The sequence below is a fragment of the Nannospalax galili genome, unplaced genomic scaffold (genome assembly GCF_000622305.1).
Source record: "Nannospalax galili isolate Female #2095 unplaced genomic scaffold, S.galili_v1.0 scaffold101, whole genome shotgun sequence".
NCBI classification, from domain to species: Eukaryota; Metazoa; Chordata; class Mammalia; order Rodentia; family Spalacidae; genus Nannospalax; species Nannospalax galili.
The window spans coordinates 2,034,305-2,047,211 of record NW_008345700.1 but is presented as its reverse complement, the minus strand read 5'-3'; the positions used below and the strand labels follow the sequence as shown (position 1 = coordinate 2,047,211).

The 12,907-nt window shown below is 42.7% G+C and overlaps 1 protein-coding gene across 1 annotated transcript in view; it reads right to left on the bottom strand.

The window, feature by feature from the left end:
* The window catches only part of Grk4 (G protein-coupled receptor kinase 4), a 70,490-nt gene that overhangs the window by 8,408 nt on the left and 49,175 nt on the right, over positions 1-12,907 (bottom strand). Inside the window, 2 exon segments of the mRNA XM_017800295.2 lie at positions 3,465-3,554; positions 7,485-7,522. Of these exon segments, the coding sequence (XP_017655784.1) occupies positions 3,465-3,554; positions 7,485-7,522 (128 nt within the window).

Below are 12,907 nucleotides of genomic sequence, written 5' to 3'. Positions count from 1 at the left end.
ACTATAAAATTTTTATGTTCACTGTTGAATTAATACAGTTATACAATATTGAACTCAGTATAAACTCTATCTGTCACTAAAGCAAATCTAAAATCTTGAAAGAATACCCCGTCATCTACATGAATATTGAAAAGGAAGCATAGGCATCAGTAGGTGAATCAGGTAAGAACAGTACAATTTGAAGGACTTGTTTAATATGCATGATGGCACACATTCACCAGCACTTGATAGGTGAAGGCAGGGGGATCTTGAGACCAATCTGGGCTACAGAGTGAAATGCTGTGTGAAATAAGCAAACCAATCCTGACAAATGGATTCAGTGAGGTAACTAAAGGTGCTTGGCACCAAGTCTGATGACCTGAGTTTGATCCCCAGAATTTGCACGGTAGAAGGAAAAAACTGACTAATTCAAGCTGTCCTCTGACCTCCACATGCCTGCCATGGCACTCAAAAAAAAGACCAAATAAATAAATAAATAAATAAATAAATAAATAAATATTTTTTAAAAGTTAAAAAAAAATCCAGAATATACAAATCAATGGGAACTGCACGTAAATTCATGGTGGAGGGCCCAGGAGTAGAAGGTGAGGACTAGGGAGTGATTGCTAATGGGTGATGAAAACTGTTCTAAAATTAATTAGATGTGATGATGATGCTGGTTGTACAGCTCTGTAAATATCCCAAGAGCCACTAAATTATACACTTCAAATTGTTGGGTTTTCAGATGTGTGAATGATAACTCAGTGAAGTTTTTATTTTTAAATGTCTGTGTATCCATACTGGACGAATTTGATTGCTGCAAGGTGAGTAATACAGGAAAATGGTGCCACAGAGAAAGCTTGCCTCCCAAGGGTGTTCCCTTCAAAGTCTCAAGAGTGTTCCCACACGTGCCTCAAGTGGATTTTCCTGTACACCCAAGTCAGTGAAAACCTCAGGAACCAGCCAAGGGCAGGAATGTGAGTAGAGGATTCTCCTGCTAGGCTATTAGAGGCCCACCATGCCCTCAAAGGCCATCATGGGTGGGTGGCACTGCCCACACATCTCTGAAATAACCAGAGCAGGAAAATTTCCCAGAAGTTGGTTGTGTGGGGACTGTGTGCCCCACACACAAGACATAGCAGCGTGAGGAGAGCTGTGGCCTTGCCCTGTCTCTGCCCTCAGACAGCCATGTAACCTCAGGACTCAGGGCCCTCTGTGAGCTCCATTCTGCATCTACAGAAAGGCTACAGACTAGAGGACTCCGCAGACCCTCTAAGCCCTCAAAACATTTATCAACATTAGACTGAGTTAAATTTTAACATTTTGATAACATTTGAAAGTATAGTTTATGCTAAAAATAGACTTTTTTAGGGAAGTATCAGTCATTCTAAGAGCCTGTGTATTCACAAACTCCAAAGCTGCTGCATGTACAACTCAAGTGCTCCAATATTTTTCTAGTCTCTCCCAATTATTTTGTAAATCAGCATTCATAAGCTTTATAACTGAAAAGTTATACATTTTTTATAGTGCCAACTGCGGTTTTTACTGAAGCTCAGATCTCTGTTAAAATGTAGCTACCCTTTGAACCCTTTTCTATTAAAAGAAAATTCAGTGTGCTACTTTCTTGGGACCATTTCTCTAACTTCTACCCTTCACAATATAGAAAATACCATTTAGGCGACTACCTTTAATTCTGTGTTTAAAACCTACTGAAAGCTAGCGCTTCATACAAAAGATTTCTTTTCCATGTGGAATCAGGTTTGCTATGTGATGGCATTAAAAAACTAGCATGTTCTTTTTACATATTTGTAATTCTTTTTTTTTTTTTTTTTGGTCTTTTTGAGACAGGGTCTCCCCCTGTAGCCCCAGCTGTCCTGGAACTCACTATGTAGACCAGGCTGGCCTCACAAAGATCCGCTTGCCTCTGCCTCCCAAGTGCTAGGAATATAGGTGTGTGCCACCATGCCTACCTTAATTTTCATTTTTATTATATGTGCATGAGTGTTTTGTCTGCATGTATGTAGGTATACCATGTGTATGCAGTGCCCATAGAAGCCAGAAGAGGGTGTCAGACCCCCGGAACTGGAGTTACAGATGGTTGTTAGCCACAAAATGGGAGCTGGGAATCAAACCCGGATCCTCTGGAAGAGCAAGTGTTCTTAACCACTGAGCCATCTCTCCAGCCCTGCATGTTCCTTTTAAACTGAAGTTTGTATCTAACCAATGCATTCAGTCTTGAAGAATCTGAGTTGTTCTCTTTGTATGTCGGGTACTGTGGTGATAATTAGTTTTACGCATTTTATTAAACACTATTTCAGGGGCTGGTGAGATGGCTCAGCGGGTCAAGGCACTTGCTGCCAAGTCTGACTACCTGAGTTTGATCCCTCAATCCCACATGGTGGTGGAAAGAGAGAACTTATTCCTGTGAGCTGTTCTGTGACCTCCAAACACTTTCCCTGGCTCACTCATAGATGCATGCACACAAGCATAAACATACATATGCAGCAGATAAATGTAATAAAAATTTATTATTTTTATTTTATGTGTATGCGTGTATTGTCTGCATGCAGGTAAGTGCACCTGGGTTGTACAATGCCCACAGAGGACAGAAGAGGCTGTCGGATCCCCTGCAACTGGAGTTACAGACAGTTGTTAGCTGCCATGTGGGTGCTGGGATTCGAACCTGGGTCTTCTGCAAGAACAGTCAGTGTTCTTAACCACTAAGCCATTTCTCCAGTCCCTAAAAATTTATTTTTAAAGACAGGGCTTCCCTGTTGCCCCAGCTGGTCTGGAACTATGTAGACCAGGCTGGTCTTGATCTCACAGACTTGACTCTACCTCCCAAGTGCTGGATTAAAGGTGGGTGGCACAACACCCAACACAATAGAATTTTTTTTTTAATTAAATAAATGCAGGGTTGGAGAGATGGTTCAGCAGTTAAGAGCACTAGCTGCTCTTGCAGAGGACCTGGGTTCAGTTCCCAGCACCCACATGGCAGCTAACAACTGTCTGTAACTCCAGGTCCAGGGGATCTGATACTGCCTTCTGACTCTGCAGGCAATGCATGACATGGTACACTTACACACATGCAGGTATAACACTCACACACATAAAATAAAATAAAAGCTATTTCAATGTGGCATTTTTGTTATGGTTTGAGGATATCTGGCTGAAGTTTATACTGTTTAAGTAAATTAAAAGACTAGGAATCATGGGGCTGGAGAGATGGCTCAGTGGTTAAGAACACTGGTTGTTCTTGCAGAAGACCTGAGTTCGAATCTCAGCACCCACATGGCTCAGTGGACATGGTGCTTGCTGCCAAGCCTGATGCAGGCAATACACTCATACACATAAAATAAAAATAATACATAAAATATTATTTTAAAATAATAAAATATATTTTTAAAAAGACTAGGAATCTTTCCCTCTTGTCTCTGAGGCCTAGAAGGAAAGGATGAAGACCACCAAGCTGGTCTTTCACTTACCCATGTAGCCAACAGTCCCAACTTTCCCTCGAATCATCTCCCCTTCTGGGATTTCCACGGCTAGACCAAGATCTGAAATTCGGATGTGTCCTGTGAATGTTAAGACAATATGATGATGGGGAGAAGTAAGAGCATCTTAGTAGCAATTACAACTGGGGGAAAGGCCATCTTAAGAGCATGGACAAGGGCTGGGAACATAGTTCAGTAACAGAACACTTGCCCAGCATGCAGAAGGCTCAAGATTCCAACCCCATTTGGAATCAGCTGGTTGCTGAAATTAGCATTTCAGCCGGTTGTGGTGGCGCACGCCTGTAGTCCCAGCACTTCAGAGGCAGAGGCAGGTGGATCCCTGTGAGTTCAAGTCCAGCCTGGTCTACATAGTGAGTTCCAGGACAGCTGGGGCTACAGGGAGGGCTTAAAAAAAAAAAAAAAAAAAAAAAAAAACAATTAGCATTTCATACTCTGAAATATTTTGATCTAAAATTATATTTAACTTTTCACATTAGGTAAAATTCCATATAAAATATTCAGTTTCACCAACAGTAGAAAATTAGATTTATATCTGGCAAAACCCCTTTAATCATAGACAACAAAAGTACTAAAACACAGAATCAACCATTTTTTTTTTTTTTTTTTTTTTTTTTTTTTTTGTCTTTTTGGGACAGGGTCTCCCTGTTGCCCCTGCTGGTCTGGAACTCACTATGTAAACCAGGCTGGCCTTGAACTCACAGCGATTCACCTGCCTCTGCCTCCCAAGTGCTGGGATCTAAAGGCATCCCAAGTGCTGAGTCATCTCTCCAGCCTCTGTACTTGTTACTTCTTTAACTAGCAGGTACATATGCAAAAATAAAATGAACATTATATCAAGCAGAAAAATAGCAAATGAATACTTTCTACTCTAGTACCAGCAGGCTTACATATGGGGATTTTTTTCAACAGGAGATTTTTTCTGGAGAACAAATGGTGATAGTGTTAAGGAAACAGTAAAATTAAGATACTTCACTCAGGGGACTGGAGAGATGGCTCAGCGGTGAAGAACACTGACTGTTCTTGCAGAAGACCTGGGTTTGAATCCCAGCACCCACATGGCAGCTAACAACTATCCATAACTCCAGTTCCAGGGGATCTGACAGCCTCTTTTGTCCTCCACAGGCATTGCATGACACAGGTGCACTGACCTATATGCAGTCCATACATACATACACATAAAATAAAAATAATATTTTTTTTTTTCAGAGCTGAGGACCGAACCCAGGGCCTTGTACTTGCTAGGCAAAGTGCTTTACCACTGAGCTAAATCCCCAACCCCTAAAAATAATAAAATATTTTTTTAAAAAAAGATACTTCACTCAGAGAATGCCACTATGTGCAAATGTTCTGTATATCAGAGTACTTATCTCCAAATATGGACACCTTCTAAGATGCTGAGAGGGGGTGGTTAGGACTTAGTACAAGTTGTTGGAATCAAAACGGCATCACTTATGTCAAATTCAGATAAGATGGAGCAGGGTGAGAAAGCCATGAAGGGAAGGCTCTCACTCATGTCTTGCTTAATAGCAATAACAATCAAAAGGCATTTTTGTGAAACACAGCTTGAAACATGAGTCACACAAGGCCAGCTACAAGCTGTAGCTGGTATAGCTAGTACCTTTACAAGAACACTTGTCCAATCATTGTCTCCATTAATAAACTGACACAACTCTCAGGAAAGGTCCAAGCTGTCTTGGTTTTAAAGTAGCTTATGTATGGTCCCTTTGCCTAGGGTAATGTATAGTGCAGACTGTAATCTGCTCATTCCCAAAAAGGAATATTACCATTTTAGGAAGCTACCTTTTATTTAGGCTAACGAACTTCCACTTAGGAATTTTATGGGTACATGATTTAGTTGATACACCTAGACTCACAAACAACAGTGACAAAAGAAGCAAGGAGAATCCTATGAAGATTTAAAAGAAAAAAAACAAAAAAACTCAAGGGCTGAGCAGTTAAGAGTACATACTGCTCTTGCAGAGGCTCTGATTTCAGTTCCCAGTGCTCATGTCAGACAGCTCACAACCTCCTGTAACTCAAGTTCCAGGGGATCTGACACCTCTGACCTTGATAAGCATCTACAATCATGTGTACACATGCTCGCACGCACATGAACACATGATTAAAAATAAAATAGGAGCTGTGGTCCCCTCTTGTGAACCTGGAACTGTGATAGTCATGAACCTGGAGCTGTGGTCTCTGCCCATGAGCCCTGGTTTCACATCACTCCAGTAGTGGGATGACAGTGGACCAGATTGGAGGATAGAGAGTTCCCAATGTTGGGCAGCAGTTTCAGCCTCCTCAGAATAGCGACATTTCCCATAACTCCCCTCCCACGAGGTCCCAGGTTGTACATGGCAGTGGCTTTGCCTCTGTGTTGAACTTATGCTGGGGAGAGTAGAGGTTTCTGTCATGTGTGGTTTCTAGTCTTGGGAGGACTGATTCTCAAGACTAGACTTCCCAAGATTTCCCTTGATGGCTACCTATGGTAGCAGAGATTAGAATTTGGGAAAGATGAGTCCCCTAAAGTTTGTAGCATAAACTCTAGAGACAATGGAGCTATTCAGAGATCACTGAAAATGCATGAAAAGCTTGAAGTGTTGGCACATGGTCTGGCCACACCAACTCCACTCTCCCAGGATCCTACTGACTCTTACGGCCTTCCTTTATGCTTCTGGACACATAGCACACACGGCACTGGATACTGTTTCCTCTCTTTTCTCACACCAAAGGCAGCACACTACACACTGCTCTGCTCCTTTCTCTCAACTGCTCACATACTTTGCAAATGACTCCACGTCCCACACACAGTGTCCGCTCTCTCTGCCTCTTTTGGTTGTTTTTTTTTTTTTTTGGTCTTTTTGAGACAGGGTCTCCGTCTCCCTGTGACCCCAGCTGGCCTGGAGCTTGCTGGGTAGACCAGGCTGGCCTGGTTGGCAAATAGCCCCCCTGCCCACCCAAAGGGTCCCCTCTCTCTTCTTTTTTTGTTTTTTTTTTTTTTTTTTTTGGTCTTTTTGAGACAGGGTCTCCCTGTAGCCCCAGCTGTCCTTGAACTCACAGAGATCCGCCTGCCTCTGCCTCCCGAGTGCTGGGATTAAAGGTGTGCTCCACCATGCCCAGCTTCTCCTGCCTCTTCTGGACAGCAGTGCAGCACGTCCAGCATGAACCACAAGCTTAGAGCAAGATGCTATGCACAAACCCTGGCTGAGTTGCTTCCCAAATCTTCCATAAAATGAAATTTCCAGTACCTTTCCTCTTCAAAGAGTAGATGCATAAGTGAGATAAAAGCAGAAAGCGGTGGGCTGAAGTTGGAAACAAAAGCTATACATTATAACCTCACCTTTGCCCCCAGGACTCAGTGGCATGGGCCTGTTCTTTTCCTCTGCAGCAATCACTCTGGCCCTGTTTCATCCTCTCCACTAGACAGGAAGAGCCTTAGCCACTAAGAATCACTTGACAGAAGCTCTTTCCCAGCAATGCCAACCTAGTTCACATGAACAGTCTAGCAATGGGGCTCCTTGTATCCTAGGTACAACCACTGCACAGAGACAGCAAGGTCATAGTGGTACCTGTGCTGCTACTAACAAGGAGCTGGTTGCAAGTGCCATTCCCCAACCCATCCACCATCATGAGGTCCCCATCCAGTTACCTGCACCGCTGCTCTGTGACATGTGTTGTACAGCAAGAGGACAGCACAAAGGGCAGCATACCAAATGTGGGGAACTGAGGAATAAAGCCAGTCGTGGGTCGACAGTAAGAAATGGGATGGCAAATACGTTGGGTTCATTTTCCCGTTTCAAACCTCAGCTGTAATTGAAAACCTGGCACATCTGTGTTTACCTAACAAGGATGGAATGCCATCCTTGTGGGATGCTCTTTAAAGAACACATTCCAAACAGATTCTTTTAGCTGTTGTTTCCAGTCTGCCATAATTGGCTAATTCTACCAGCTTTCTGTCTACACTTAGGCATGGAAGGCTTGCTCACTTACCACGATCATCGAGGAGGATATTCTCAGGCTTCAGGTCTCTACAGGGAAAAATAAAACAACAAAAGCTCACTTATTCAGAAGTCAGTCACACTGTGTTTTCTAAGCACTGACTAGAAATAGTCACAGATATCTCTGTAGTAATAAGCAGTCTCCCAAAGGGCAGAAAGCAAAACCACCCTCTAGGAGTGATTCCAGCTGCCACAGGCTTCAGATACAACTATGGGCAGCTCAAGAATTCTACAAAATTTGCCAGGCCAAGGCCCGGCATAGTGGCACACATCTTTAATTCTGCCTCTGGGAGGCAGAGGCAGGTTGATCTCTGTGTGATCAAGGCCAGCCTGATCAATGTAGCAAATTCCAGGCAAGCTGGGGCTACAGGGAGACCCTGTCTCAAAAACAAAACAAAATAAAAACAAAATAAAATTGCTAGGCAAGGCAATGTATACCAATAAATATATATATATATATAAAAACTTTACAAAATTCATTTCAGCAAACAACATTCATATGACAACTGTAAAATGAATTAATTGCTTTGCATACTCCTACAGATCTGAAGATATATAGTGAACTCTGTGTGCAGACCACTAAAGCAATTAGTCCTTGATGAACTTAGCTATTCTCTCTTATTACATGAAAAAATACTTTCAAAGAATACTTTCAAAGGATCTATTTCTGTGACTTCACAGTTGATGACAATCTAGCTTCCCCAGTGCCTCTGTCAATCTGTGGACACGTTACTAGAGCACAGGGGAAGCCAGCAGTGGAGGATGATACCCTAGAACTAATGCCCCAGCACCAAGAGGAAGAGGCAAAGGATCAACACAGAAAAGCCCTGCATGTCCAGAGTAAGCACCAGGCAGCAGCGGTTCTGTCAAGATGCCATCTGCTCATGAGCACGTGGTAGATGTCACCCTGTCAGCACAGAAGGGAAGCTGGACAGCCTGGCAGATACTCCTGGGCAAACTGGAGGCTGTTTTCCCACCAGTATACATGTGTTCTCTGGTAAAGGAACAGTGAGCAGCTTTGCTTTTCTTCCTCTAGCTTTTTAAATAGATATTTTTATTTATTATTTTTATTTTATGTGTATGAGTGTATTGCCTGCATGCACGTGAGTGCACCCGTGCTGTGCAATGCTGCAGAGGTCAGAAGAGGGAGTCAGATTCCTCTGGAACTGGAGTTAAGGACAGTTCATAGCCACCATGTGGGGTGCTGGGAATCAAACCCAGGTCCTCTGCAAGGGCAGTCAGGGGTCTTAGCCACTAAGCCATCTCTCCAGCCCCCTCTAGCCTTTTAAGTATTAAGAAATCCTGGGGCTGGAGAGATGGCTCAGCAGTTAAGAGCACTGGCTGATCTTGCAGAGGACCCAGGTTCAAGTTCCCACACCCACAAGGCGGGTAACAACTGACCGAAACTCCAGTTCCAGGGGGTCGGAAGCCTTCTTCTGAGTTCCACATGCATTGCACAACACAGGTGCACTTACATACGGACAGGCAATATACTCGTACACATAAAAATAATAAAAATAGAAAAAGAAATCCTATTAAAGGGCTGGAGAGATGGCTCAGTGGTTAAGAGCATTAGCTGCTCTTGTAGAAGACCTGGGTTTGATTCCCTTCACCCATTGGAAGTTAACAGCCATCTGTAACTCTAGTTCCAGGGGAACCCAATGCCCTCTTCTGACCTTTGCAGGCATTGCATGATATGGGTGCACATACATACATGCAGGCAATACATTCATACACATAACAAAATAAAAATAAAAAAAAGAAAGATATTCTTCACAACCCATCAAAGAAGCTTCTTTTTCAAGAGACAGAGATAATGAGAGTTCTACAACTGGTCACACACAGAGATTGTAAACTGCCCAAGCCTAAGTGGCACATCCAGGATGCAATCTCTACACCTAAGGCTCACAAACAGAACAAGGGATGAAGAGAACACTAATGTATCTTTAACCCTCATCAATGAAGCTCCCTCATTTAACAGAGAACCAGGAACACAAAAGGTCACAAATAGCCAAAATGCAGAGAATAAGAGTCTGCAGGGTGTGGGTCCTTGGACAGGACTCCTATATTAAAATCCAGCCATCCAGAGCTCAGAGACCATTGAGGAAGAGGGGGCAGAAAGACTAAGAGCCAGGGAGGAGGTGCATGACCTTATGGAAAGAAAGTCCTACAGGCTTCTGGGACCCTGCTCATATGAACCTACAGCAATGGTGTCAGCACGCACAGGACCCACGCAAACTCACAGACAAAAACCCAGCACAGAACTATGGGAATGAGCAGCAGGCCCCAATCTTAGTCAAATTATTTGCAGCTAATTATTGCTGGATGAGACCAGGCTGGCCTTGAACTCACAGAGATCTGCCAGTCTCCAGTGCTAGGATTAAAGGTGCATGCTACTACACCTGGCTAGAGCTGATCTTAAAGGGAGGGGACTAGATCCCAGTAGATGAACTTGCACTGAGGGACATCTGGGGACACTAACTTTACATGATAGGCCTTAACAAAAATGACAGAATGTATGAACTCCAGCGGCGGGGGGGAGGCAAAGGAGACGGGGTTATAAAGATGATTCTCTGTATGAAATATACGAAAATTCAATAAATTTTTTTTTTTAAAAAAAGGAAAGAAATTAAGCTGGGCATGGTGGTGCATACCTGTAATCCCAGCACTCAGGAGGCAGAGGCAGGAGGATCTCCATGAGTTCAAGGCCAGCCTGGTCTACATAGGGAGTTCCAGGACAGCTGGGGCCATAGAGAGACCCTGTCTCAAAAAACACACACACACAAAAAAAAAAAAAAGAAGGAGAAAGAAATTCTATTAAATGTTACCTAAAACAACTATTCTTGACTTGGAGTTTCCACAGTCTCCTTGGGGTTCCAGCCTTTACACTCAACTACAAATCTTTTTTTTTTTTTTTTCTTTTTGAAACAGGGTCTCCCCGTAGCCCCAGCTGGCCTGGAGCTCACTATGTAGGCCAGGCTGGCCTTGAACTAATAGAGATATGCCTGCCTCTACCTCTTGAGTGCTGGGATTAAAGGTGTGGGCTACCACGCCCAGCTCAACCTCGAATTTTACATGTCTTACATGCTTCACCCCCTGAAACCTTGCTTGCCATCACTGTGATGCTGGATATGATGAAAATCCTGGGTCCCACCCTGAATCCTATTGACTCAGAGCTTCATTTTCACCTGGTCCTTAGTGATCCACTGGCTCACAAAATGTGACAAGTGGGCTTTGTGTCTGGCCCTCTAGCAGTGTGCTCAGCTATAATAATCAAGAAGTACACTATAGATACTTCAACAAATAACAGGCTGTTGCACTAGCACAGGCTGCGCACCCTTAATCAAAAGTCTGAAATCCAAAATGCTCAAAACTTTGATACGCTGTGGTCCATGCTCTTCAGATAAGGGATACTCAACCCACAGCAATAGCATTAGCTATCTCTTACTGTGTACCCACTACATGCGAAAACTTATACATTTTTCATTACAGCTTTAACATATTCAGTAATAATTTCCAGATCAAGAATACATCTCTTTAAAAAGTGGCTGTAAATTTTTAGGTTCACAGTTGAGTTAATATGGTTATACAATATTGAACATAGTATGAACCCTGTAAGACACAAAATTGAATGAGTTTTTACCCTTTAATGAAGATCTCCATTTCATTTTAAAATATACTGTTTCCTACGTTTTTAATGCTACTAACTCTTAGAAGTTTGCACATGTGTCTTTAATCTGATATTACTAGTCACAGTCGATGACACTCAGATCCTTAGTACCTGAGTATGGATATAGTCTTCAGGTAGATTTCACTGGTAATGTTTATCACCGCTACTAATTAACATGAAGTAAATTTTTATGCTTCCTCCTCAAATGTCTTTTTAAAAAATCTGTGGGGTTTTTTGTGTGTATATCATATAGAACATCCCACACAATCTTATTTATCTATATACCCACAAATGGCACCCTCCCATAGCCTCCCCCCTCCCACACACTGGAGCCCACATACTCTGTCAGCCCTGTTACAGTTCACTGTGTTGTCGGCACCCCCAGCCATTCCCCAGTGCTTCTCTGTCTGCTGAATCCAGTCAGCCTATCTAGAGGTCTTTGTTTTAGGAAGATCGGCAGTTCCTCATCTAACAGCAGTTAGTTGTCAGTATTTCTTTAGATAAGATTGGGGTCTACAGTTCATTTTCCCAGTTCTATGCTGGGTTACTGACAGGGAGTCTTTTGGACCACCCTGGCCAATAACTCAAAGGAAGGTATCTCCTGTCTGGCACTGTTTCTTGTTATGTAGCCTTTAGCTATACATATGGACTCTTAAAAAAATTATATTTACCCCATTAATCTTTGATTATACTTTCCTTTTGGGTGTTTAAGACCTATAATTGGCTCAGATAAACCAATTTATTTATACCCTTTTTTGTCTTTTTGAAGCAGGGTCTCCCTGTAGCCCCAGCTGTCCTGGAACTCACTATGTAGACCAGGCTGGCCTTGAATTCACAGAGATCCACCTGCCTCTGCCTCCCAAGTGCTGGGACTACAGGTGTGTGCCACCACGCCTGGCTATGCTTTTTTAAAAAAATGTTTTACTTGTTATTTTGATTTTATGTGTATGCGTATATTGCCTGCATGTAAGTTAAGTGCACCCGTTTCGTGCAATGCCCACGGAGGACAGAAGAGGCTGTCAGATCCCCTGGAACTGGAGTTATGGACGGTTGTTAGCTGTCATGTGGGTGCTAGGATTCGAACCAGGGTGTTCTGCAAGAACAGCCTCTTAAGGTTGTTTGAGGATCTGTTCCTCAGGGGTAACACGGGCTTGGGAGGAGCCCCTGGCTCCTTTCTTGAACAAGTTCCATCTATGTGAAGATAAGTCAAAGGTCCTGCTCCACTGTGGCTGGCTTCACTTAGAAGAATGGAAGAAATGTTTCCTGTGTTGACCCTCCTTTTTGCACATTGGTTCAAGTTCATCTGGTGGGGCCTCCAGGACATTGAAATTAGGAACCAGATAAGGCTGTCCACTATCCCCCCTCCTCTTTAACATAGTGCTTGAAACTCTTGAAAGAGCAATAAGACAAGAGAAGGAAATTAAAGGAGTAATAATTGGAAGAGATCAAATTATCCCTTTTTGCAGATGATATGATATATTTAAGAGACACTAAAAATTCCACCAGAAAACTCCTAGAAATTATTAACACATTCAGCAAAGTAGCAGGGTCAGACACAAAATAGCTTTCCTATGTATTAACAACAAACATACCAAGAAATTGGGGGAATAATCACATTTATAATAGCATAAAAAATGTATAATATCTTGTAATAAAACTAACCAAGGAAGTGCAGGACTTGTACAGTAACTTTTAAGACATTGGAGAAACTGAATAAGACACCAGAAGATGAAAAGACCTCTCAT